This window comes from Phyllobates terribilis, unplaced genomic scaffold (genome assembly GCF_046119375.1).
Source record: "Phyllobates terribilis strain yellow unplaced genomic scaffold, ASM4611937v1 Scaffold_3__8_contigs__length_932513732, whole genome shotgun sequence".
NCBI lineage: Eukaryota > Metazoa > Chordata > Amphibia > Anura > Dendrobatidae > Phyllobates > Phyllobates terribilis.
Window position 1 is genome coordinate 394,867,922 of NW_027362763.1, and position 25,545 is coordinate 394,893,466.

Genomic DNA, 25,545 nt, shown 5'->3' on the forward strand with positions numbered 1-25,545 from the left:
CAAGGATACCTGCACACGCAGCTGATTTGCTCAGGATTTTTTGCAGCAAATATGCAGCAAAACCTTCTACGCAAGTCAATTAAACTACAGAAAATTTCTGTAATGTTTAGATAAAATGTTTAAAATGTCATCACCTTCACTGATATAATATTAGATTTTTCCGCACTCAGAACCGTATGGAATATATGCAACAAATACGCTTCGTGTGCATTTCCCCATGCTCCATTTTAAGCAAATGTTTAAAAGTAGAATTTTGCCAAACTTCGATTATTCTTGACATGCACTATTGATCTTTGTAGCCACCCGCAATATGAGAGATAACTGACACAAAGCAATCTGCCATATGTTCGTAATAGGTCTCCTAACATTAATTAAAGTTAATGCCATTACTTTGATATATAACCCCCTGTCGTTTCTATATAGCGTTTGATAAATTAAGCATACAACTAAACTTTGAATTATCCGATTTGCAGAATAAATATTTGAAACTGAAAGCCAGATGTCTCCTCGGGGGTCCAGTTCAATTTCCTCATTTAACTTAATTAAAGCATACATTGAAAAAATGCACAAGGTTACGAAACAGTATTTATTCTTCCTTTTCTTTTTCTCAAACAACCAGAGATGCCACATGAAAATAAATATTCTCTGTTATAAAACAATTTTATTTCTGGATATTAAAATCTGTTATTGCTTTTATCACATTGAGGAGCTGATGTCACAGAGAGGTGGAGTTAGATTATAAACCCAAAATGCTTGAAAAAAACCATATAAAATTGAGAAGAAACATCTATTTAATTACAATGCTGAATGTTGAAGGCACGCTGGTCATTGAAGTCACCCATAGCACATTTACAGAGATTTACAGCACATGTTGTGTACTCAGTGTATCACCTTGGTACTCCTCCTATACCATTTTCCTCCATGGATATACTGTGAACCAATATAAAAAGCTCCTAATAGATTCACTATAGATAAAAGTGTCACTTCATTTCCTGGTTACTATTTGATTTGGGGTCTTTGGTGTAGGGTCTTATATTGCAACCTGCATTTACGTTACATATTTTGAAGTTGATGTCGTATTTTTGACTTATACCATAAGTCAGTGTTTTATACCTTTACGTAGTCAGTTGGGCTATAGGTAATAACTACGAAGGTTATTAAAACTTGAGGTAAATACAAAGTTTCTTCATCCATGGAAGTGGCAAATTAAACATTTATAAGAATGACATATTTTGGATCTTTCAGAGCTGTTAACGGAGGTCTTCACTGAGTAATTTAAGCACCATCTTTCTTTTTTTTCCAAATTCGATAGTAATTTCTTTTAAATTATAAATGTCACAGTTTGTTAATGTCTGCTGTTCAGAATCAAAAAAGAGCCTTGTTTATTATCTCTTCCGTTCAATCCATTCTTTGATGTGAGATGTAATTGCAGACAGTAACATGACATTAAGCTGTTCAAGGCCCTTTCATGTTGGAATCTTTAGCAGACTGAGGAGCAGCAATGGCCTGAAGGCTGCAAGAGGATGGATCACAGAATCCCGCATGGCCAGGAGGACCTGGTGGTCCGGGAATTCCAGGTTGTCCACCAGGGCCAGGTGGACCTCTCTCTCCATCACGACCTTCCCGCCCGTAGCTTGGCTTTCCTGGTTCACCTAAAGGATTAAAAAGACTTATGTAAAACCAAACTATTTTTTCTTGGTACAAAAATCTTTAAAAGAACTGAAAAAAATATTGTGCAAATGGTATTCTGTGATGAATGGCATTATAATTCAATATCAAGCTGTGCTCTCCCTCTTACTTTAAATTTGCTATATTTCACGAATACATTATATACTACAAAATCTAGCTAATGTTAATGTTATTATATATACTAGCCAGGTCTTGCAAGCTTAAGTCCAGAATAATTACAGGAACTCATTTGTTATGCATTTTAAAAGCCTGCAGTGAAGCCTTGATTTTTTTACAGCTATCTGTAATAAAATTAAATACAGGTTTTAGGCATTCACCGTACACATGTTATTTAAGTGTATCACATCTAAACTCATGACATAAAGCTCTCACTGTAGAGAGCGGCCGCAGCTACAATATTGTGGGTGTGTGCGTGATGTTTTAGATATTTTCTAGTGAAGATTTCACCCTTCAAGCAAAGGGGACGGGGTTAACTACGAATTGCAGTGACATTAGCTGACCTTTCTTTCAATTTCAAAATGTTCAGAGATTATGATGGTGTTCCTTGGGGCCATCAGAAGAATATGATCTATCATCGAGTTTTATAGAACGCATACTTGTTCACATTTTATTGCATTGTAAACTTTAGACATATCATCAACCAACACGATAAAAATATTTCTGTTAACTCCCCAAAAAAACAAACAATAAACCAAAAGTAATTCATCCACTTCCAAAGTAACAGTCAAATATTTGTTGTTGGACCATGAATCTCTAACCATAGCTGTTTTTAAGGTGGAAAGGAAACTTAGCCCCTTCACCCTCCAGCCTGTTTTCACCTGTCTGACCAAGCCAAATTTTTCAATTTTGACTACTTTATGGAACGCTTCAACGTATCCCACTGATTCTTAGATTTCGTGACAAATAGTACATTACGTTAGTACTAAATTTAGGTTGATATGATATGTTTTTTTAAAAACTGCACCCCTCAAAGTTCTCAAAACCACATTCAAGTAAAGTATAATTGCTTTTGGGGCTTCACAGGAATTAAAGCAATGTCGAAGGAAAGAATGAAAATTTTTATTTTTTCCCACAAAAATGTTGTTTTAGCCCTAAATTTTTCATTTTCACAAGGGTAACAGGAGAAAATGGACCCCAAATTTGTTTGTGCAATTTCAAATATTTGGTATAAAAACTACGGTTTGGGCATACGGCAGGGCTCGGAAGGGAAGGAGTGTTATTTCAATTTTGGAGCTCAGAATTGACTGAAATAAAAAATGGTCATTATGTTGCATTTGCAGACCTTCTGATGTGATTAAACAGTGGAAATCCTCCTAAAAGTGACCTTATTTTGGAAACTACACCCTTCAAGTAATTTATCTAGAGTGTGGTGAGCACCATGGACCCACAGAAGCTTCACAGATTCAGGGGGTGCCGATCAGGTGGGAGAGGGAGCCCTCTCCTAGTCTTCTAAATGCTGCGATCACCATTGATCACGGAATTTAGGGGGTTAAACAGCCGGAGCTCAGGTATCACTTAAGCTGAGCTCCTGGCGGCAATCGTGCGAGCACAGCTTATATGCTAAAATGATTGTCATGACGTAACTGTCCGTCATTTTGTGGGAATAAAGTTGCGTCAAATGTCGTGAAGAGGTGAAAGCCATTTTATGTATGTTTTTCACAAATCTATAGTACTCGTAAAAATGACAAACTTTGTAAAATATATTTTTATATGAATCTGCTTTTCCTCCTGGATTGATCGTTCATTTTCAAAATTCTCAATTTCTGGGTAAAATCTGTCTTCGGTGAATATAGAAGTTCTTATATATAGGTAGGTGATAATAGTTGGTGCTCATAAAGTTCTGTGGAGAACTAGAAATGTGGTATCAGGAGAAGTTGCACCAGAATGTGTGTGCTTACCTCTAGCTCCTCCCTCCTTCTCTATAGAATTTTGAAAGCACCAACTGTCATCTCTTATCTCAGATATACAGATTTTACCCAAGAATTGAGAGTAGAAAGATCAGTCCAGGAAGTGAAAAAAGCTGATTTTTCTTATAAAATATTTTACAAATTTGCTTATTTTCATGTGTACTATTTATTCATGAAATAAAAATTAAAACGTTTAGGGTTTATATAATATACTACTAATATGATAATATGATATGATATACGTAAAATGTTTTAAATGTTCACATTACAACATGTGAATTCTTTGAGGCCTACTTCCCCACAAATTTACTAAAAGTGCATTGGGGGTGTGTTGATGTACTCTGATCGCACTGACATGCCCATTGCATTTCCAGGCTAATTTCCATGTGGTTTCAAAGCTCAGTATCTCAGCACTGGCAATCAGATTACTACAAAACCGGTATCATTGTTATTATTCTTGTACAAACTACACTACAGACTTTACTTTTAATAGTTCCATGAAGAAATCTAAGAATGATATTTTAATTTCGGATAATTTTATATGCAACATATCAAATTTGTTTAGTCTTAATGATATCTTGAAATTCAGCACTAAAATATGGAACAATTCCTAATATGTTTGCTTTTGCTTTTAAAGAAAAGAAATAGGAAAGACATTTCATCATGGAAAGATATTCATAATCTCTGGTCTTAACCGAGGAGGGAAAACCCCTCTGCCCTGCTCTTCAGACAGCTGCTCTTACCGATGTGCTTGCTGATGACTTAAATACTTGTCTACATGGGATCAGTATTGATTTGTAGAATCATGCAGGCGTAACCTCACACCTCTGACCTGAACAACTTTTTTCTGTTATAGATACACATCTTACATTATGAGATGATTCTGTCTGTTTAGGGAAACTAGAGAGTAAAGTGATGAGTGAAGTGCAAATATTGGGTCGTATTTATTAATACTGATGACAGCATGCAACTAGACAAGCCAGCCAGAAACTAGTTAGCTATATTAGACACTTTTCTCTTCATTTTGACTGGCTTCATTAACATTAATATTAGAGATAAGAGAATGTATTCAAGTGCAATTCAATTCTACTTAAACTTTACAAAAATCTGTATTTGCCAAGATGTACATTTTTTGTAATTCACTTCGCACGAATTCAGAAAAGTGGCAGCAGGCCGAACATAAAAAAACTTATATTTACCATACCGCTCACCTGTCCGGCCCCTCCACTCTTCAAACGTCCCCCCATCCAGTCCTCGATGCATCTTCTTACTGTCGCCACGAGCCTTATCACGCTATACCAGAAATTCTGGCTCTGGGCCTCACAAGAGCAAGAAGTCCCAATCTATTATGAAGAGGCCTGGAACGGTTCTGCGCATACGCACATAGGGTCACAATGTGCACCGTGACCTTACGTACGCAAGTACAGAACCATCCATGGCCTCATTAGAGCCGGAAGTACAGGCCTAGCATGAAGAGGCCCAGTATTTCATCACTCACAGCAGTGATATAAAAGTGCAAGGAGAACCGAACAGGAGATGGTGAGGAGTGGATGGCCCAAAGATCTGAGCGGTAAGCTGAGTTTAAGGATTTTTTTGATTTCTACATATTATGTTTATTATGCTTTGGGGTCTGTAGAGACCCCAGAGCATAAAAAGGGACATTCAATTGTCATAGAATAACTACTCTGCAATCCGAATTTCCTGGGAAATTCTGTGTAATCTGCAGATATTTTAATTTTGCCAGATCTGTTCATTTCTAATTAGGTGTCAGGCAGCAGCTGCGAAGGCAAATAGAGTCATGGCATGCATCAGAAGAGGAATAGGGGCATATGATGAGAACATTGTTCTTCCTCTGTATAAAGCGCTGGTAAGGCCGCACTTAGAATATTGTGCACAGTTCTGGGCTCCAGTGCTCAGGAAAGACATATTGGAGCTAGAGAGGGTACAAAGGAGGGCGACTAAGGTAATAAAGGGAATGGAGGGACTAGAATACCCAGAGACGTTGTCAAAATTAGGCCTATTTACATTGCAAAAGAGAAGGCTTAGGGGAGACCTCATAAACATGTATAAATACATCAGGGGGCAGTACAGAGATCTCTCCAATGACCTGTTTATACCAAGGATGGTGACAAAGACGAGGGGGCACACTATGCGTCTGGAGGAAAGGAGGTTCCTGCACCAGCATAGAAGGGGAGCCGTGAGACTCTGGAACTCTCTGGGAGAGGAAGTGGTGATGTCCAACTCACTTAATGAGTTCAAGAGAGGCCTGGACGCCTTTCTTGAGAACAATAAAATTACATTTTATGCTTAGTGATAGTTAATTAATCCAGGGATTTAATCTGACTGCCAGATTGGAGTCGGGAAGTGAATTTTTCCTCAATGATGTAAATTGGCCTATACCGCATGGTTTTTTTTTTGCCTTCCCCTGGATCAATGCTGCGGAATAGCTGCAGTGCACAAGAAATAGGCTGAACTGGATGGACGCTTGTCTTTTTTCGGCCTTATAAACTATGTAACTATGTAAATAATAACACAAGTCTGCAAAAAAAAAATGTTGAGGTGCCAAGGTTTTTTGAATGGATTTAGGGTATTTTGAGGGTGCTGAATAAAAAATCCCATTACTTTTTCTTAATTGGTTCTGGTGGTTGAGATAATTCATCCATGAAAAATAAGGTATTCCTCCAATGCGACTTGTGTGTAATAGCAAATGCAATAGCTTTTGTCTTTTGGTCTTTTGACTCTTTAATGGTGTCTTAGGTAATGAAATACCCCATATAATTATTTTGTATTTCAATTAGTAGGCTTACAATGCTATAGAAGCCAGTTTTTGAGGCCAGAATTCCACTTTGTAAATTTCTAAATAAGAAAGAGACTCTAGTAACAAGTGATTAGCTCCAAAATCACGAGTTTATGGGTTTCTGGTAGTCCTTTGATGACCATTCTTGTGTCAAAGCACACCAGAAAATTTGTTACTCAGATGGACCAGTCCGACCAAGGTGGAATTGCTCTAAACAGATGGACAATATCTACATTGGAATTTTGGGGCATTAAGGACAGATACAATAACTAAATCGCACACAGTAAAATCCATATTCTAAGCTTAGAAATGATAGGTATTGACAACTTCAGTCATGGAAGTTTTATTTAACATTCTATGCATATATTCCTTGGAAACACTATAGACGTATAATAAATGAGTGCGAAAATCAGAATTCCATCAGGAATGTATCCTTGGGGAATGTGGAATTCTATTAATTGGGTAGAATTTCTAACCTCTTTGGAACATAGAGCTCATCCATTTCCACAACTGTGGCCAGAATTTAACAGTTCCTATGACTACCTTCAATCCTGATGTAAATGGCATATGCTCATCACATGATAAACACTAATAAATTGACTTTAAATCTACATCTTTACATAGGCAATAGCTTGGCTTAGCATTCTGCTGCTGATCTCCTGGGTACTAACACTCTGTCCTTTTTCATATGTTCTCTCCATATGTTGTGCAATCTGCATGGCTTGTCTTTGATGCTTCAGCTTAATATTCACAATTCCATCATTATGTATTAGCTATGTACAACAGATAGCAAATGATTAGCCCATACCTGTAAGTCCTGGTATTCCTGGCAATCCTTTTGGACCTCTGCCTGGTAATCCTCTCTCTCCTCTTTCACCAGAATCACCTAAACGTGAATGGTAACATTTAATAAATTCAACAGGTGCAGTTCTTTATACTGTTATACAGTTCCTATATAGCAGGAAGAAACGGTACAGCCTTTTTTTTTTCGCCCTACTAAAAAAAATGTTCTGTATTTCCAACACACAATAGCTTGCACGGCATGACTCTTCCCTGGAGATCTGGAATTATGAATCATATGCCTTTTATGCAATTATGCAAAGCAGCTATGAAAGCAGTGATAGAATATAAATATGAAAAATTAGATTCTCCTTTCACACAATAAATATAGCAGAGGTTAAAATACAAATTAAGAATCATGTTGAAAGGGAAATATATTCTGATCCTCTCCATCCTCGTGCTTTGTAAATAGCCAGACAACAAATACTCAATCTACGCGGTTCTTGCCGCCTGATAAATGAAAATGGGATTCTGATGATGTATTGACACTTTTAAGATGTGTGTGGAAGTGTCAAATAGAAACGAGATCAGACCTTTTAAGCTTATGTTTCAATGCCTGATGCCATCCACAGACGGAGTGCCTATATTACTGGGCAGGTAAAATGATATACAGCTTGTACTCTTTTATGCTAACACATTATAGCCCATATATTACAAGGAGTTGAAAGGCATCTCTAGTATGATATCAGCAACCTTTCATAAGTAGTTTTATAGCTTTCATTTTTTTGCATGTCCTTTGGCTTATACATATTCTGCAGCTCCTTACAGACATTGTCAACATTCACATCAGTCTAACAGTCTGTATATTTGCAGATATTTTAGAATATGCAAATGCCTCACAGCTCATTTCATAATCAGAAATCATAAGATAATCATTATGCATTTCCTGACATTTATTCTAGGACTGAAAATAGCCACAAAGAGATCTTAAAGGGGTTGTCCAAGTGAAAAAAGATATGTTTCATTGTGAAATTTGATTTATTGTCACCTACTAAGACTTTTTTTTAAATGAGTCCTATCTTCCTTTGTAGTAAAAAAGGAACTTGGCACTGAGTATTACTTTATATGGGGTGGGATCCTACTTGAGCACCATATTCATCACACAATTCTTAAGTCCTTTTAATAATTGCCGTCCATGAGTTCTCGCAGCTCCACTACCCTGTTGGGTTTGGCGTAAGGAAATAGCCTCATTTGTCAGCAGATGACCAGTGCTATGTGTGAAGGGGGCTGGTTGATTCTTTTATGTCAATAAGTAATCAAGCTCATTTGTCTGTCATGGCTAGTTTATGGACATAGAAGGGAGTAAACTTAGTTATGGATATCAACTTGCTCTTTCATAAACAGCACAGGTCATGTCCCGACACAGAAAGATCTCTACTTTGTCAAACCCAAGCTGTAAGTGGAGTGGCCAGGACGTAAGACCAGCACTGATGACTGGACATTGGGGCATGTTTGGAAATGAAAGTATAATACTAAGTGCCGTCAAATAACTGAAAAATTAGTAATTAACTAGTTACAAAGGCTAATGTTCAAAATCCCCACTGACATTGCTTGGTAGATTGACAGTAGAGAAAACCAGTAAGAAATCTTGCCCTAGTTACATCAAGAGAGGAAGAAGGCAGGGATGGACATACAATTTGTGCAAACTGTGCAACTGCACAGGGACCCGAGAGGTTAGGGAGCCCACTACCACCTCTAAAGCAGGTGGAATTATGCATAATGATGCGCTATTGGATTGCAAAGGGCCCATATATTGTTCTTGCACAGGAGCCCTATTCTGTCTGTGTCCGCTACTGTAAGAAATCTTCTGTCCTGTCACAAAATTCATAGCCCCATGACACTCAGTTCTGTATCTGCCTCCTCAGGGGTCAGTTGTCTGGCTACTTTGTAACTTTGTGCATTACAGATTTTATCATAACGTGTACAGCAGTGATGCGGGTGTACATCTACATAAAGCTGCGGCTGAACGGCAACATAATAGGGCACCTATAGTGCCTATAGTCTGCTACTTTAAAAATACCTTGGAAAGAAAATTGTGTCTTGTATAATTACAGAGTTATTCTCAATTTTGCATCCAGAATATCTTAGTAATGCGGAGCTGTATGGCAGTACTTGTAATGCATATAGCTCTGCAGCACATCTATGTACCGCCGTAGGGTATGTGCACATGACGGCCTGAAAAAACACTAAATAAGAATGAACATAAGTATTTATACAGTATGTAAAAACGACTTGCTGTTCATATATTCAGTCTTTGGTGCTTCTTTAAACTACTTCAAGATGCCAAAGCTGTGCATTCCATAAAAGAAGTGACCTGACAATTCTTCAGATGGCTTCTGATGAAAAATAATTTGCTAGTTTGCAAAAAAACACTCATAAAACAACCTAAAAATGGTGCTTCTGGACAAAGGGTGCCCGTATTTCCTGGAGCGTCTTCCTCCTGAAAAACTCAGGTTCGCATGCATCTAAAAGACGTCGTGTGAACATACCCTTACAGTTTCTGTGCAAGTTTTTACACTGGTTTCATCCAAATGTAGTGTTACTTGACTAACAAGAAACGTATAAGATTATGATCAGTGTACCATACTTATACCGGTTGTACACAGTTTAGTATTACAATTATGAATAAATATATGAATTATTATAGCAATACTCTTACAACAACATTTGTTGGCACAAAGAACCATTGAAATTGCCAAGTCCAGTTGCACAGGTAATAAATTCTAAAAAAAAAATATTCTAGAAACTGCTTGTGATGCCCTTGGCAGATTGTCAATGTTACTAGGCAACAGGTACATTGTAATAATCATCCAGGATATTTAACAGTTTCAAAGTAGCAGCGATAACCCCCCAGGAAAATGCCGTTAAACAGCTAATAAATAACCTTGCTGAAATGACCAATATATGTTAAAATACATTGTTTTAAACATGTGTTTATTTTCTTAATTTACCCTGGAAAACCTCTATTACATGATGACATGCTATCAGTCATAGCATAGTAATTTTCACTGACAAAAGTAGTACAATTCATGAGACTGTGCTAATATCAGCCAGACTCCTCCACTAGAAATAATTAAAAGCATCCGAGCGCACAAATCACACTATTATAATGCTGCTAGACAAGTTTTTTTTTCATATTTTCTTGAGATTTCTTTGTAACTTTAAGCACAGGCTAAGAGAGATAAGAGAAAACACCCCAGGAATATCAAGTTATTGCCATTATTATGTTTATAACTTTTTCACTTACAACAAGCAAAAACCAAATATTCTGGTCACCTACAAAAAGGCGTATACAGGGGCATAACGATTGCATCCTCTGCAACCGCGACCAAGCCCGTGCAGGATGATGGACATGTATACCAGAAAGGAACCCAAGATGGGGGACATATACACCAGGAAGGGGCTCAGGATGGGAGGCATATATACCAGGATGCGGGACATATACTGTATACTCGAAGGGGCCCAGGATGGAGGGCATATATACCACGATGAGGCCAAGAATGAGGACATATATATCAGGAAGGGGCCCAGGATGGGGTGCATATATCCCAGAATGGGGGATATATATATCCGGAAAGGACCCATGATGGGGAACATATATACCTGAAAGGGGACCAGGATGGGGGACATATATAGCTGGAAGGGGCCCAGGATGGGGGAGGGACATTAGTAAAGGATGGAGGACATTACTACGTAATAGGGGGAGCAACACGTATGTCCTTATAGGATTTAGAATGTTACAAGGGCCAATACATCTGACCAACATGCGGGAGAAGGAGAGGGCCCAGGTCTAAATTTTGCAACTGGGCCCATCGGATTCTAGTTACCCACTGGGCATATATAAATTTGTGTGTGGTGAAGGTGAACCTCCATAGTAAGTGTGTCGCCATGATGAAATGGTGATGTAAATGCTAGTGCATTATAAGTAAAGTATGTGACCGAGGCAGAAAACACAACACTGGCATAGTCTTGAGAGAAGGGGGTCTATCATATTCATTATGGCTTATAAGTTAGCATAATATCCTACCTTTTGGACCTTTAATACCAATTTCTCCAGGAGGACCTTTTAGCCCAGGAAGTCCTCTTGCACCAACATGTCCAGGAACACCATTATCTCCTGGTGTCCCAGGTTGTCCTGGTGGACCCGGTCGTCCTGGTAAACCAGCTGCTCCAGATTCTGGCCTTCTGAGACTAGCTGCCAAGCTTGCTAACTGTTCTGTGAAGCAAAGATGCAAAAAATGTTACATAATAATTTGCTTTCCCTTTCAGTAGTGAATATATGCATATTTATTGTGATTAAAGCAAATCAAATCTGTTAGAAATTATACTCTAAGACTGAATATGATTCAACTTCATATTCTTTCTTATAGAAAAACTGGTCTTGTCTTGCAAAAATAACTTTTTTCAGTTTAACCATAGTTGTTGCTTTCGAAATTGCAGCTGTACCAGTCCTATCTGAGAGAATATGAAGGCCCATCTGCTATATAAGAAGCCAACATTATACATTGCAAAAGGGTAAGTGGGATGGGAGGGTTCTGTTACTGATTTTGTATTAGGATCGAAAAGTTTTAAGATATGCCACAATGTTATACAGTTTAGTGAAATGAGGCTGAATTTGTATAGAAAGGGTATGCCTGATATAACCTAACATACCTTGTAAAACTCTCATGCAGACTTGCTTAATGTGCTGATCTGTTGGTTCTCTACCCTATGATTGAAGAAAATAAAATGTCACATGTAAACAAAACAAGATAATACATATAATTTAAATGTAAAATACGTAATTAAAAGCAACAAGACAATCACTTACTGCTGGGCCCTGACTGCCTGGTAACCCTGGTGCACCTTGTTCGCCTTGCATGCCACGTGGGCCAGGAGAACCTTGAGGACCTTCTACACCTGGTAGACCCCGACCACCTTCTGGACCACGATTACCAGGTTCTCCAGGATTTCCGGTCTATGCATAAATAGATTTTTATTTGTACAGACAACACACTAAGTCATTTAAAAATATGCAAAACCCAGATGGAAACCGAATGATTATAAAATAGTAGTATTTATACCCTACCGCTATAGATTAGAATAATCTGTTACTTTAGTTAAGAACTCACCTGGAGAATTTATGAAGGTTTTTTTGACTGTTTTTTAATGACTAAAGGTCACAAATTTTCATGTATATTACATTTGCTTGAAAATTTGCGATTTTACACCATTCTCATCATTTTTTAAATGTTGATAGTAAAGTGAACATAGATAGCTATGCAGATAGGTCTAAGCCATATTTATGAATTGAGTCACAAAAAAGTTAAGATTCTCACAAAAATCTCACGATGATCAAGTGGCAAAAAAAGTAAAAAAACATTTCTAAAAATGCGCCATATTTATCATTGTGCAACACTTTGATAAATTTGGTGCAAGTAAAGTCAACATGGCCTCCAGCAAAACTGACTTCCAAAATTCCCCTCAAGATAAATCACCCCTTTGGTGCTTTACTAGTTGTCATATGGGAGTTAAATAATGTGAAAACTTAAAGACGTTTTCCACTACTAATTTAACCCTCCTTTTATTTGTCCTAACACTTACTAACTAACACTTTTCTAATATACTCTTATTACCTGCCTTGTTCCTGTAAGCTCATCGCTCTGTGGATCATATATCCTTCTGTTTTGATTCTGGCTCAGCTACATCCGATCTGGGGACCAAAATCAGATGAACCGAGCAGGGCTTGTCACTGCTGGGGGGCGGGGCTACATCTCAGTGAGTGACAGCAGTCTGGATCTGCATGCTCAGATCAGACTTCACTCTCCTCTCTGCTTGGATGCTGCTTTGAAGTGCCATCCATTCAGCTGACAAGCCCTGCGATGTGCTGATCATTAGAAAGTATATCACAGGGCTTGTCAGCTAAAGGCACCTCACTTCAAAGCAGCATTCCTGCAGAGGAGAGTGAAGCCTGATGTAAGCTCGGTCGTGGTGTCGACTGAGTCTGCTCATGCTTTGAAGTGCCGTACCTTCAGCTGAAAAGCCCTGTGATATACTTTCTAGTGTCAGACCTGCTCCAGCACTTCTGTCGCCAGGCACAGCTGTATTCATCCTGTGTGAGTCATTGGTAATAGAGCAGATGTTGTGGCCAATATTGCTGGGCTATCCAGGTATACGAGTGTGGCTAAGACTTTCTGTGCCACTCAGGAAGACAGAATGGGTGTGTCTGCGCTGTCAAACAGCTCAGGAGATGTAATCAGGTATACTTAGTTTTCTGTGGCCAATGGTGCAGTACCAGGACCTATTTCAATTCCCATCATACTGCTTGGCATGGCCAGCTATTGTTTGGTTTTCCTACATCTCTGGTGATTTGTATGCTCTGTTCCTGATTCCGATCCGAGCTAGTGACACTGACCACGTTTGTTCTATCTTCCCTCTTGATTCTGACCCTGTCTTGTCTGACTCCATTGTTTACTGACCTTCTGGCATCTGACCAAGGCTTTCTCTCTGACTTACATTTTACTTACTGGTTTTGTAACAAGTTTTGTCTCTCCTGATACTGACTTGGCTCTGTTTGACCATCCTTGCCTCAGACTCGCTCCTCTAGCCAGCAGCCTCTCCATGGACGCAACCTAGTGGGCCCCTTTGTTTGTTCACATCTCAGAGTAGTGATTAGAGGGTGAAGGCTGGAGATTTTTTGGAATCTATTAGTTGGAGTGGCTTCAGCCAAGTCTTTCTGAAGTAGACTTTTTTGGCTGAATGCTTCTGACAGACTTTACAAAAATCAATTTGTTTGCCAGGGTTTCAGGGAGAATGACTCACAATAAACAGCTGATGGCATAGTAATCAGTATTTTACATTCATTGTTCTAAATAGTATTTTTAACACAATGGGATGATAAAGTAGTTTAAAGTTTAGTTTATGTTTGAAACTTAAGATTTTGATTAAATCAGACCACTAATTACTGCATTGTGTGAAACTTCAGAGGATACATTATGTTACAAACAGATGGAGCTCCCAGAATACTATGTAGGCAATAAAAATTATATTTTCAAGATCTTTCAATAAAATCTGTTCAAATATTTTGGAAAGAAATAAGGTCATCAGGTTTCTGGGCATTTAATGTTCATTAAATTAAAACTATATCTCATTTATATATCTCTTTTATTGGACCGATACTTGAAAATTTAACAAAGTAGGTAGCTATATAGGTATAAACAATGCTACTGGGATTCAAAACCCCAGAGAATGGTCTCTCAATAATAGCAAGTCACAACAAATATATCTGTAGCGCCCCGAGGGTTCGGCCGCTACAGGGGTATTGCACCTCTGCCAGAGGTGTGATATTCCACTCCCGGGTAAGGATGGAGTATGGACCAGGGCTCAGGTAGCTGCATACAGCACACACACCCCATTTCCGAGGGACAGTTCAACGGTGCTCCCATTAGACAGTAATGCAGGCACGACAGACCATGTCCCTGGCTGGAGTGGGGAGGGGGGAGGAAAACCCAGTGATGTAGGAGCAGGAGGGGACGGTTCCTGAGCGTAGACAGGAGCCCATTGGTTGCTGGTCACCTGGGCTCATGCTTTAGAGGGAAGTATAAAAGGTGGGCACCATCTTAGATCAGGGTCTATTCAGTCAGAGGAGAAGACAGGGAGCAGAGGCTCTGTAGGAGCTCTGCTCAGGAGTGGGCCTAGAGAAAAGGCCGAGAAAGGAGGAAGAGAAGGAACAGAAGAAGAAGGAACAGAAAAGGAGGAGGAGAGATAGAGAAACAGAAGGGCTCATGAACAAGAAGGTGGAAGGGACCCTAAGAACCCATGAGAATACCGGGTGAAGGGTCAGGCAGATTAAGGGTACCGGATCCCAAGTTGGTGGAGGAGAAACTACCCTCAGCCAAAGACCGGAGGTCATGATCATTTATTGGTGCGACACCTCATCAAACCTGCTAGGAAGACACCATATAGGACAGCGGGGAATGGGGCCCACGTTTACCCACGCAGATCCGCGGCAGCTGGACAAAAGTGAGTCACTGGTGAGGCAGGCCAGAGAAAGGACAAAAGGGGGTCCTGAGCCAGACTTCTGAACTGCCTGGGAGTTGACCGAGCCCCACACCTGGTGGACGCAGCATGGCTCAGGCGGTCACTACCTGTACAGAAGAGACCCGGAGCACATGAACTGTGAGTAAAAGACATTGGATTTCAGTACGTTGTCTGTGTACTTTCTTGCTTCTCCAGCACTACCGGTACTGGGACTCCCTGCACCATCACCCCCATCATCCATTGCACAACCCTGGGGCTACACTCTTCCCGTGGGGAGTTAAACAACCTCAGCTGCGTACACCATCAGCCTCAGGGGATTACCTTGCAGCGGCGGTTCATAATAACCGCAATCCACGGGTGGCGTAGTCGGACAACATGAACAGCACATAGCAGACTACCATTGGTCTGACCACCCTGAGCCACGGAACTGGGTTGCCACCACTACCCCCATCGTCTCCTGCTGCCCGGCTCCGAGTGCCCCACAGCCCAGGGGGCGAGTCATATCAAGCATGGAACAATTGGCGCATAAACAGCATGGTAATGTTTACTTGATATGGTCACTCCCAAGAAGTTGAAATGGAGCAGTAAAGTACATACAATACTGCAGGTGAGGAGGAACAAAACATTAGGAAATGCCTATTCTAGTTATTATGGAATTTCTAGTGGTGAGGCATTTTTTTGTTTGAAAACGCAACAACCAGAATGTTTCTTTTAAGTGTGTAATGTAAAATTATTGGGTCCGATTCATCAAAACTGGCATTGTTCGCGCTAGTCTTGATGAGGGGGCATGCTGGAGTTAGATGTCCCTCATTCATGAAGAGGTACATGTCTCTTCATGAATCTGGAAAGTCTGTTGAGTGGCATGAGCCTCCGTATGCTACACTAGAAATCTCCCTCCTGTCAGGTACTGGAGTAAGATTTCTAGTGTAAGGAACACCACAGCTCATCTTGAATTAGACAAGATGTGGCATCACGCTCTCCCCCATGCCTCCACCCTGCACCAGCTCCATCCATTTTGGGAGAAACTGGCATGAAAACGCAAAATGTTACAAAATTTAGGTACATCTCTAACTTGCGCCTACATTTTGTAACTTTCAAAGCATTTATTCCTCAATTCTGCCTTGAGCGCTATATTGAATCAGGCCCATAGTTTTTACATACAATAGATTTTGATACTTAGTTTTATTGCAGCATTTTTGGGGTTATTTGCATTTTTATTAAAATTCAGTATGCGTTAGGGTTTTATTTCTAGGAATGTTTTTCCTACAGACATTTCTATAGGACTTAAAAAATATAAAAAAAATATAAACAAATTAAAAACCCTGCTAAAAATACTTGTAAAACCACTATTTTAAGTACTAGAAATGCATGTATTTTTGAAAGCTGAAGGGTAAAGTGTGAATAAGGGCAAAACGCATAATAAAATTAGTGTCTAGTCTGGCACATTTTTCTTACTAAATTGTATCTAGATAATGTAATATTAATTAATTTACCTTGATATTCTGCAAGTAAAACATTACCACTTACCGATCCCTTTGGGCCTGCACCTCCCACTTCACCCTAAATAAAAAAAAATAATAATAAAAACAGTAAATACAAGCTATATGTTATTCTGTGAACTTTCTATGGAGCATAAACCAAATGTTTAATGGAGGATTTTAGGAAAAGATTGTGCAGATACATATCTTAGATGTAAACAGCTTTATAGTACATATAAGACTGTCACTGAACTATTACTCACTAATTGTATTATTATTATTATTATTATTATTATTATTATTATTATTAGAAGAGGGCAGCTTACCAGCTCACTTGTCTTTTTAGACATTAGCACATAGAAAAAATTCATGCCCAAACTTAAATTTTTTAAGTTGCAAAAGCAATAAATAATTTATGAGGAATGAAGTAATTACAAACAAGTAAGCCATGAATACAGGAAATTGAAGTTTAATTCACATTAAAATCAGAATTAGAATTTGAGACAAACTAATCATCTAAATATGTATAAAATATAGTATATAGACAGGTTTCTTAAGTCTTTTCAAACAAAGTCTCATAAGCAGAATATAGTGACCTATGGCCATTCACAATGGTCAAACTCTATGCCCAAGGTAAAAAATATTCTATATTTTTTGCTTTGATCAGTCAGTATTTGCCTTCTTGGCCATCCCTACTACAAATATATATTGTGGAGCTGTATAATGGCATTGTCATGTGGATGCATGCCAGCAATATACCTTTCTGTTCCACCGAGGATGCACTACGATCAAATACAGTGTTTAGTGGGTATGCTGCAGTTAAAGGGGTTGGTAACAAATAGCTCTATTTCAACACAAGTGTTGAGGACATGATTTTTTGGCACTTACACAATATATAAGTGTTACAGGTTCTCTTTCTTTACCAGCTTTTCTTACATACTGCATAGCTCTTCTATCCAAAAAATGGCTGCTGATGGAGATGCATGTGAGCAGACCAGCCCATCAGCCTCCTCCAATAGAAAAGCAGCTTTTCCATGTTAAACGCCTATTAATTGGACGAGTCTGATGGACAGGTCTGGTCACATGCTCCTCCATCAGCAGACCCTTTGTGAACAGGAGGGCAGTGCAGTCTGTGATATACGTAGATAGCCATGTATATGTATATTGCTATATGTATACGTAATGTGTATACTTACAGTTATATGAAAAAGTTTGGGCACCCCTATTAATCTTAAGCTTATTGTTTTAGAAAAAATGGTGTTTTTTCAACAGCTATTTCAGTTTGATATATGTAATAACTGTTGCACACAGTAATGTTTCTGCCTTGAAATGAGGTTTATTGTACTAACAGAAAATGTGCAATCTGCATTCAAACAAAATTTGACAGGTGCATAAGTATGGGCACCCTTATCATTTTCTTGTTTTAAATACTCCTACCTACTTTTTATTGACTTACTAAAGCACTTTTTTTTGGTTTTGTAACCTCATTGAGCTTTGAACTTCATAGCCAGGTGTATGCAATCATGAGAAAAGCTACTTAAAGTGGCCACTTGCAAGTTGTTCTCCTGTTTGAATATCCTCTGAAGAGTGGCATCATGGGCTCCTCAAAACAACTGTCAAATGATCTGAAAACAAAGATTATTCAACATAGTTGTTCAGGGGAAGGATACAAAAAGCTGTCTCAGAGATTTAACCTGTCAGTTTCCACTGTGAGGAATATAGTAAGGAAATGGAAGAACACAGGGACAGTTCTTGTTAAGGCCAGAAGTGGCAGGCCAAGAAAAACATCAGAAAGGCAGAGAAGAAGAATGGTGAGATCAGTCAAGGACAATCCTCAGACCACCTCCAGAGAGCTGCAGCATCAACTTGCTGCAGATGGTGTTACTGTGCATCGGTCAACTATACAACGCACTTTGCACAAGGAGAAGCTGTATGGGAGAGTGATGCGAAAGAAGCCGTTTCTGCAAGCACGCCACAAACAGAGTCGGCTGAGGTATGCAAAAGCACATTTGGAGAAGCCAATTTCTTTTTGGAAGAAGGTCCTGTGGACTGATGAAACCAAGATTGAGTTGTTTGGTCATACAAAAAGGCATTATGCATGGCGGCAAAAAAACACAGCATTCCAAGAAAAACACTTGCTACCCACAGTAAAATTTGGTGGAGGTTCCATCATGCTTCGGGGCTGTGTGGCCAATGCCGGCACCGGGAATCTTGTTAAAGTTGAGGGACGCATGGATTCCACTCAGTATCAGCAGATTCTTGACAATAATGTTCAAGAATCAGTGGCAAAGTTGAAGTTACGCAGGGGATGGATCTTTCAGCAAGACAATGATCCAAAACACCGCTCCAAATCTACTCAGGCATTCATGCAGAGGAACAATTACAATGTTCTGGAATGGCCGTCCCAGTCCCCAGACCTGAATATCATTGAACATCTGTGGGATCATTTGAAGAGGGCTGTCCATGCTCGGCGACAATCAAACTTAACTGAACTGGAATTGTTTTGTAAAGAGGAATGGTCAAAAATACCTTCATCCAGGATCCAGGAACTCATTAAAAGCTACAGGAAGCGACTAGAGGCTGTTATTTTTGCAAAAGGAGGATCTACTAAATATTAATGTCACTTTTCTGGTGAGGTGCCCATACTTATGCACCTGTCAAATTTTGTTTGAATGCAGATTGCACATTTTCTGTTAGTACAATAAACCTCATTTCAAGGCAGAAACATTAATGTGTCCAACAGTTATTACATATATCAAACTGAAATAGCTGTTGAAAAAACACCAATTTTTATAAAACAATAAGCTTAAGATTAATAGGGCTGCCCAAACTTTTTCATATAACTGTATATATCTATCTGTCTATATACAGTATATATATACAGTACAGACCAAACGTTTGGACACACCTTCTCATTTAAAGATTTTTCTGTATTTTCATGACTTTGAAAATTGTACATTCACACTGAAGGCATCAAAACTATGAATTAACACATGTGGAATTATATACTTAACAAAAAAGTGTGAAAAAACTGAAAATATGTCTTATATTCTAGGCTCTTCAAAGTAGCCACCTTTTGCTTTGATGACTGCTTTGCACACTCTTGGCATTCTCTTGATCAGCTTCAAGAGGTTGTCACCAGAAATGGTTTTCACTTCACAGGTGTGCCCTGTCAGGTTTAATAAGTGGGATTTCTTGCCTTATAAATGGGGTTGGGACCATCAGTTGTGTTGTGCAGAAGTCAGGTGGATACACAGCTGATAGTTCTAGTGAATAGACTGTTAGAATTTGTATTATGGCAATAAAAAAGCAGCTAAGTAAAGAAAAACAAGTGGCCATCATTACTTTAAGAAATGAAGGTCAGTCAGTCCGAAAAATTGGGCAAACTTTGAATGTGTCCCCAAGTGCAGTTCCAAAAACCATCAAGCGCTACAAAGAAACTGGCTCACATGAGGACCGCCCCAGGAAAAGAAGACCAAGAGTCAAGAGTCACCTCTGCTTCTGAGGATAAGTTTATCCGAGTCACCAGCCTCAGAAATCGCAGGTTAACAGCAGCTCAGATTAGACACCAGGTCAATGCCACACAGAGTTCTAGCAGCAGACACATCTCTACAACAACTGTTAAGAGGAGACTTTGTGCAGCAGGCCTTCATGGTAAAATAGCTGCTAGGAAACCACTGCTAAGGACAGGCAACAAGCAGAAGAGACTTGTTTGGGCTAAAGAACACAAGGAATGGACATTAGACCAGTGGAAATATGTGCTTTGGTCTGATGAGTCCAAATTTGAGATCTTTGGTTCCAAACCGTGTCTTTGTTCGACGCAGAAAAGGTGAACGGATGGACTCTACATGCCTGGTTCCCACCGAGAAGCATGGAGGAGGAGGTGTGATGGTGTGGGGGTGCTTTGCTGGGGACACTGTTGGGGATTTATTCAAAATTGAAGGCATACTGAACCAGCATGGCTACCACAGCATCTTCCAGTGGCATGCTATTCCATCCGGTCTGCGTTTAGTTGGACCATCATTTATTTTTCAACAGGACAATGACCCCAAACACATCTCCGGGCTGTGTAAGGGCTATTTGACCAAGAGGGAGAGTGATGGGGTGCTACACCAGATGACCTGGCCTCCACAGTCACCAGACCTGAACCAAATTGAGATGGTTTGGGGTGAGCTGGACCGCAGAGAGAAGGCAAAAGGGCCAACAAGTGCTAAGCATCTCTGGGAACTCCCTCAAGATTGTTGGAAGACCATTTCTGGTGACTACCTCTTGAAGCTCATCAAGAGAATGCCAAGAGTGTGCAAAGCAGTCATCAAAGCAAAAGGTGGCTACTTTTAAGAACCTAGAATATAAGACATATTTTCAGTTGTTTCACACTTTTTTGTTAAGTATATAATTCCACATGTGTTAATTCATAGTATTGATACCTTCAGTGTGCATATACAATTTTCAAAGTCATGAAAATACAGAAAAATCTTTAAATGAGAAGGTGTGTTCAAACTTTTGGTCTGTACTGTATATATATAAAGATATATATAGTATACATGTAGCAACCAGGACGACGATGAAACATTCACTTCTGATGGCAAATAGACAAGCCTCACCACTGTGAATGAATAAGTGGTTGTTTCCTGCCAATTATGTTGCTCAATTATTATGCTCCATAAGAAGCAATTATCTGTATGTTATTTCTATATCCTTTAAATAGATGGCAATTTGATCATGTCAAGCTCTACCTATATGACATGCATAAAAGTATCTAAAAGTAAAAAGGAAACTGATAATTAGAAGACAGATAGATCGATCGAGATAGATAGATAGATAGATAGATAGATAAATAGATAATCTAAAATGAAATATGCACATGTATTGTAATTTTCTTACCAGTTCACCTTTGTCTCCACCAAATCCTTCTTCTCCTGCACCACCCTGTATTGAACAGCATACAGTTAGGCACTCATACCATAATTACTCTACATTCTGTAGGTATATCAATTGACAAATATAATATTCTTCCAACACAGATCTTACCTGTTCTCCTTTAGGTCCATTCTCACCTACTCCACCCTAAAGGAACACAAATTATATTTTAGTAAAAGCAGATGAAAGATTATCATATAGCATAGATACATGTAAAGCTGTATGCAAAGCGATGCAGGAACCCAATAAGAACATGTCTTTCCCAAACGTAAGTGACCATGCAACAGATCTAGACTTGGACATGCTGATAGGTAGTAGACTGCAAGCAATATGCAGGTTTATAACAATATTTGTTTACCATGTTTGTTTTATGCAGAAAATAGTTCGCTTTTAGTGACTGTTTGCAAATAAACACTAACAAAAAGAAGGGAGAAGGAGTCTCAGAATTTCAGAAGATTCAGTTGAGATAAATGGATTAAATCCCGGGAGTTGAGCTACGTTTGAAAATATTCCAAGCATCCTACAATTACAAGGAGAACTTCTAAGCATGTATTTGCATATGTTTACTAATCAGTGCAGTCAGGAATTGCCAGAGTTGGATTAAAGCTACAACAGTCTAAATTCCGCAAATCAAACAAATGTAATTTTATTACAAATCCCATGTTCTTTCGCAGCTGCATAGAAGACACTTTGAAAAGGTAATAGAAAATTAAACAAACTAAGGCAAATAAATTAAGGGAAAAAAAAGACCTGTCAGAGTAATTACATAGAGAATGCATGATCTGACACTACGCAAACAAATGACTATTAGTTGTGATGCTACAAACAGAAACAGTTTGGGCTCTAGAGAATTGGGTCATTTGTAATACAGATCCTATTCAGATTTCACTAGTCATTAAATATAACAAAGCCTGCATCTCCAAAATGACAACGTGCATGGGTGGCACCTGTACAAATATATGGAACTTGCAGCACAAGTTCATCCTATTAAAGAGTACCTGTCACTCCAGAAAATGCTATTTACAGTACCTGCAGTTATAGGGTTAATCTGCAGGTAAATCGTGTTACAATGATGCCTTGCCCCCTTACTGAGCATGTGATTTTTAGGAGAAATGTAGTTATTTCCTCTTGGGAGTAACTGGCTTTCAGTCATGGGATCACATGACACAGATGACGCATATGACTTCAGAGTCCTGACACAGGTGACGTAAGACATTACTGCATTGCTTCACCTGGGCCAGGACTTTGTGCTGGGGCGTGCTTACAGGCGCCCCTCACAGTATAGTGACAGGTGCTGTGAATGGTAACTGTACTGCTCCGTGCGTGCCCCTTTGAGTGAAAGCTAGCAGCTACCAGAGGAGACAAGTTTATTTTCTCCTGGTACACAGACCCTGATTGCACACCATCAGTGACACTGATCATGCTGCTGGACTCCTTCAGTGTCAGTGTGCACATGCAAGAAGAGGTATTTAAGTTTAGGCAGCGCTCACTATGAGAAATCTCAGATATAGTGCAAATCGGAGAGTGTAACGAACCATTGGCCGTATAAAGGGTGCACTGAGGCGACCTTATTTTCATATGGATTAAAAGTAAATATTTCTGCAACTGCACCATTAAAATGTTTGCTACTGGTATGACTTCATGGTGGCAGAATCCCCTATATACATATTTAAGCAGCTGAATTTGCACTTTAACTGGAATCTATTAATTTCCAGCTAGGGTTATGCAGTGACAACTGGTATGTACTGAGAATTTGTGCTCTGTAGTCAAAGCACTGACCTAAAAAAAAGTAGTCTAATGCTGCACGATTAATGCAACATCCTATAACTTTAATATAAGGCTACAGAACTTTTCAGATTTCAACCATATGACTATTAATTTGTCAGTGTTCACACAAGTTGTTTTACAACAGATGGTAGCCTGGAGTACATTCATATACACTTATGCAGCAGCTAGTTATAAACTAGTGTCAGATTTACAAGGCCAAAAATTGAAATTTTTATTTTTAATGTTTTTTTTTAAATAAAACTATAGGGAGAGAAATTGCTATTGGAATGAAACATTTATATTCTTAAGAAAATAAAGTTTAAATATTGTATAGTGAAAAGTTATGCAACTAATAATATTATACTACTTTTATTACACCAGCACGTAGTTGAAAAGTATCAGTGTAGCCATAGCTACCCCGAGGAGGCAGAGGGAACTCACACATTGGTGCCCACTCGGAGGACCTGCCACTCTTAGGGAGCTTTCACCCTGTACTTTGTCCTACGTTTGTTGGTCCTGTCAGGGCTTATGTCTGAATTCCCTCAAAATGGGATTCTGGGATTAGTGCCGAAGTGGCCATTGACTAGGCAGAAACTCAGACGTAGTAAAAAATTATGTATGACAGAGCACACAGTGACTCAGTCTGCACCATTATAGTAAATGGCCCCATCTGCGCTTTCACACGTATCCTGTTTTACAGGTGGAGGGGTTGGGCATAAGCCCCAACGGGACTAAAGAATGTAGGACAAAGAGCATTGTGAAAGCACCCTTACAGTTAAACTGTGAGCTAGAGCAGAGAGACATGGTCTTCCTGCCCACTGCCCTCTATTTTGTAGACGATAGGTTGCTTTAGGCCTGCACCCTACAGAACAGCAAAAGTACACACAGGATGTCAGAGTCCCAACACAGGTGATGTGAGGACATTACTGATTCACCTGAACTTGGACTTTGATTGTCCTGGCAAACTCTCTAGGATCTGGAGTGAACATACTATATAAAGGCCTGTGAGGCCACCATTCTGTAGGGGTACCATACTGTCTGTTGAGAAATGTAGTGTGGAGGCATCCTACTGTGTGTGAGGGACTGTAACGTTGGGTATTAGCTTATGTACCCACGATGCATAAATGCTGCATATTTTTTCCGCTTCTTCCTGGCAGGAAAAACGCATGCGGATTTTACATGCGTTTTTCCCACCAGGTAGAAGCGTTTGTCAAGCGTTTTTGCATGCATTTCTGCATGCGGGTTATCAAGCGATTTTAGCATCAATTGGAAAAGTGCTTGACAACTTGGTCACACTATATAAATCCATGCAAACGGCAAGGATTTTATATAGTGTGACCAAGTAAGAGTTAAAAAAAAAGAATAAGAATGATATAAAATAAAACATAAAGATTATACTTACCTTCCGATGGCCCCCGGTATTTTCTCCGCTCCGTCTGGTCTGTTGTATCCATCGCGGTGGTGTGAAGGACCTGCGATGACGTCATTGAGTCATGTGACAGGTCACGCTACCGCCGACGTCAGCGGTCGGGTGACCTGTCACATGACTCAATGACGTCATGGCAAGTCCTCACACCACCGCAAGCCATACAAGAGACCGGACACATCGCTGAGGAGGCCGGGGGACATCGGAAGGTAAGTATAATCTTTATTTTTTATTTTTTTATTCTTTTTTTTTACAGGTACTATGGTACCAGGGTCCGGAGGAGAGTCTCCTCTCCTCCAGACCTGGGTACCATCCGCACATAGAATCGCTTAATATCCGTGTGTGCAAATGTGCTGACACGGATATTAAGTATTTCAATGCAAGTCAATGGCGGCAATTACGCTGCGTGTACGCAAAATTAGTGGACATGCTGCATATTTTTCCGCAAAGATAATCCGCAGCGGAAATTTCCACAGCATGCGGATTATCATTGGGGACCATGGGGCACGTATTACCAAGAGTTTTTTAAGCGTTTTCTCTGCGGAAATTACGCGGCAAAAACGCTTGAAAAACGCATAGTGGGCATGCAGCCTTATATTGTGTGTGGAGGAATGTAGTGTAGGGAGAATATACTGTGTATGGGCGGAATGTATTGTGGGGACATCATACTGTGTGGAAGGAATGTACTATCGGGACTTCATA

General features: G+C 39.4%; 1 protein-coding gene across 1 annotated transcript in view; it reads right to left on the reverse strand.

Moving 5' to 3' along the window:
* Positions 1-572: 572 nt before the first annotated feature.
* COL9A1 (collagen type IX alpha 1 chain) overlaps positions 573-25,545 on the reverse strand; it is a 196,829-nt gene continuing 171,856 nt past the window's right edge. Inside the window, exons 31-38 of the mRNA XM_073675505.1 lie at positions 21,762-21,797; positions 21,615-21,659; positions 16,780-16,812; positions 12,044-12,190; positions 11,887-11,941; positions 11,261-11,449; positions 7,202-7,279; positions 573-1,652 (exon numbers count right to left, since the gene is read on the reverse strand). Of these exons, the coding sequence (XP_073531606.1) occupies positions 1,456-1,652; positions 7,202-7,279; positions 11,261-11,449; positions 11,887-11,941; positions 12,044-12,190; positions 16,780-16,812; positions 21,615-21,659; positions 21,762-21,797 (780 nt within the window). The 3' untranslated portion in view covers positions 573-1,455. The remainder of the gene's footprint in view (positions 1,653-7,201; positions 7,280-11,260; positions 11,450-11,886; positions 11,942-12,043; positions 12,191-16,779; positions 16,813-21,614; positions 21,660-21,761; positions 21,798-25,545) is intronic.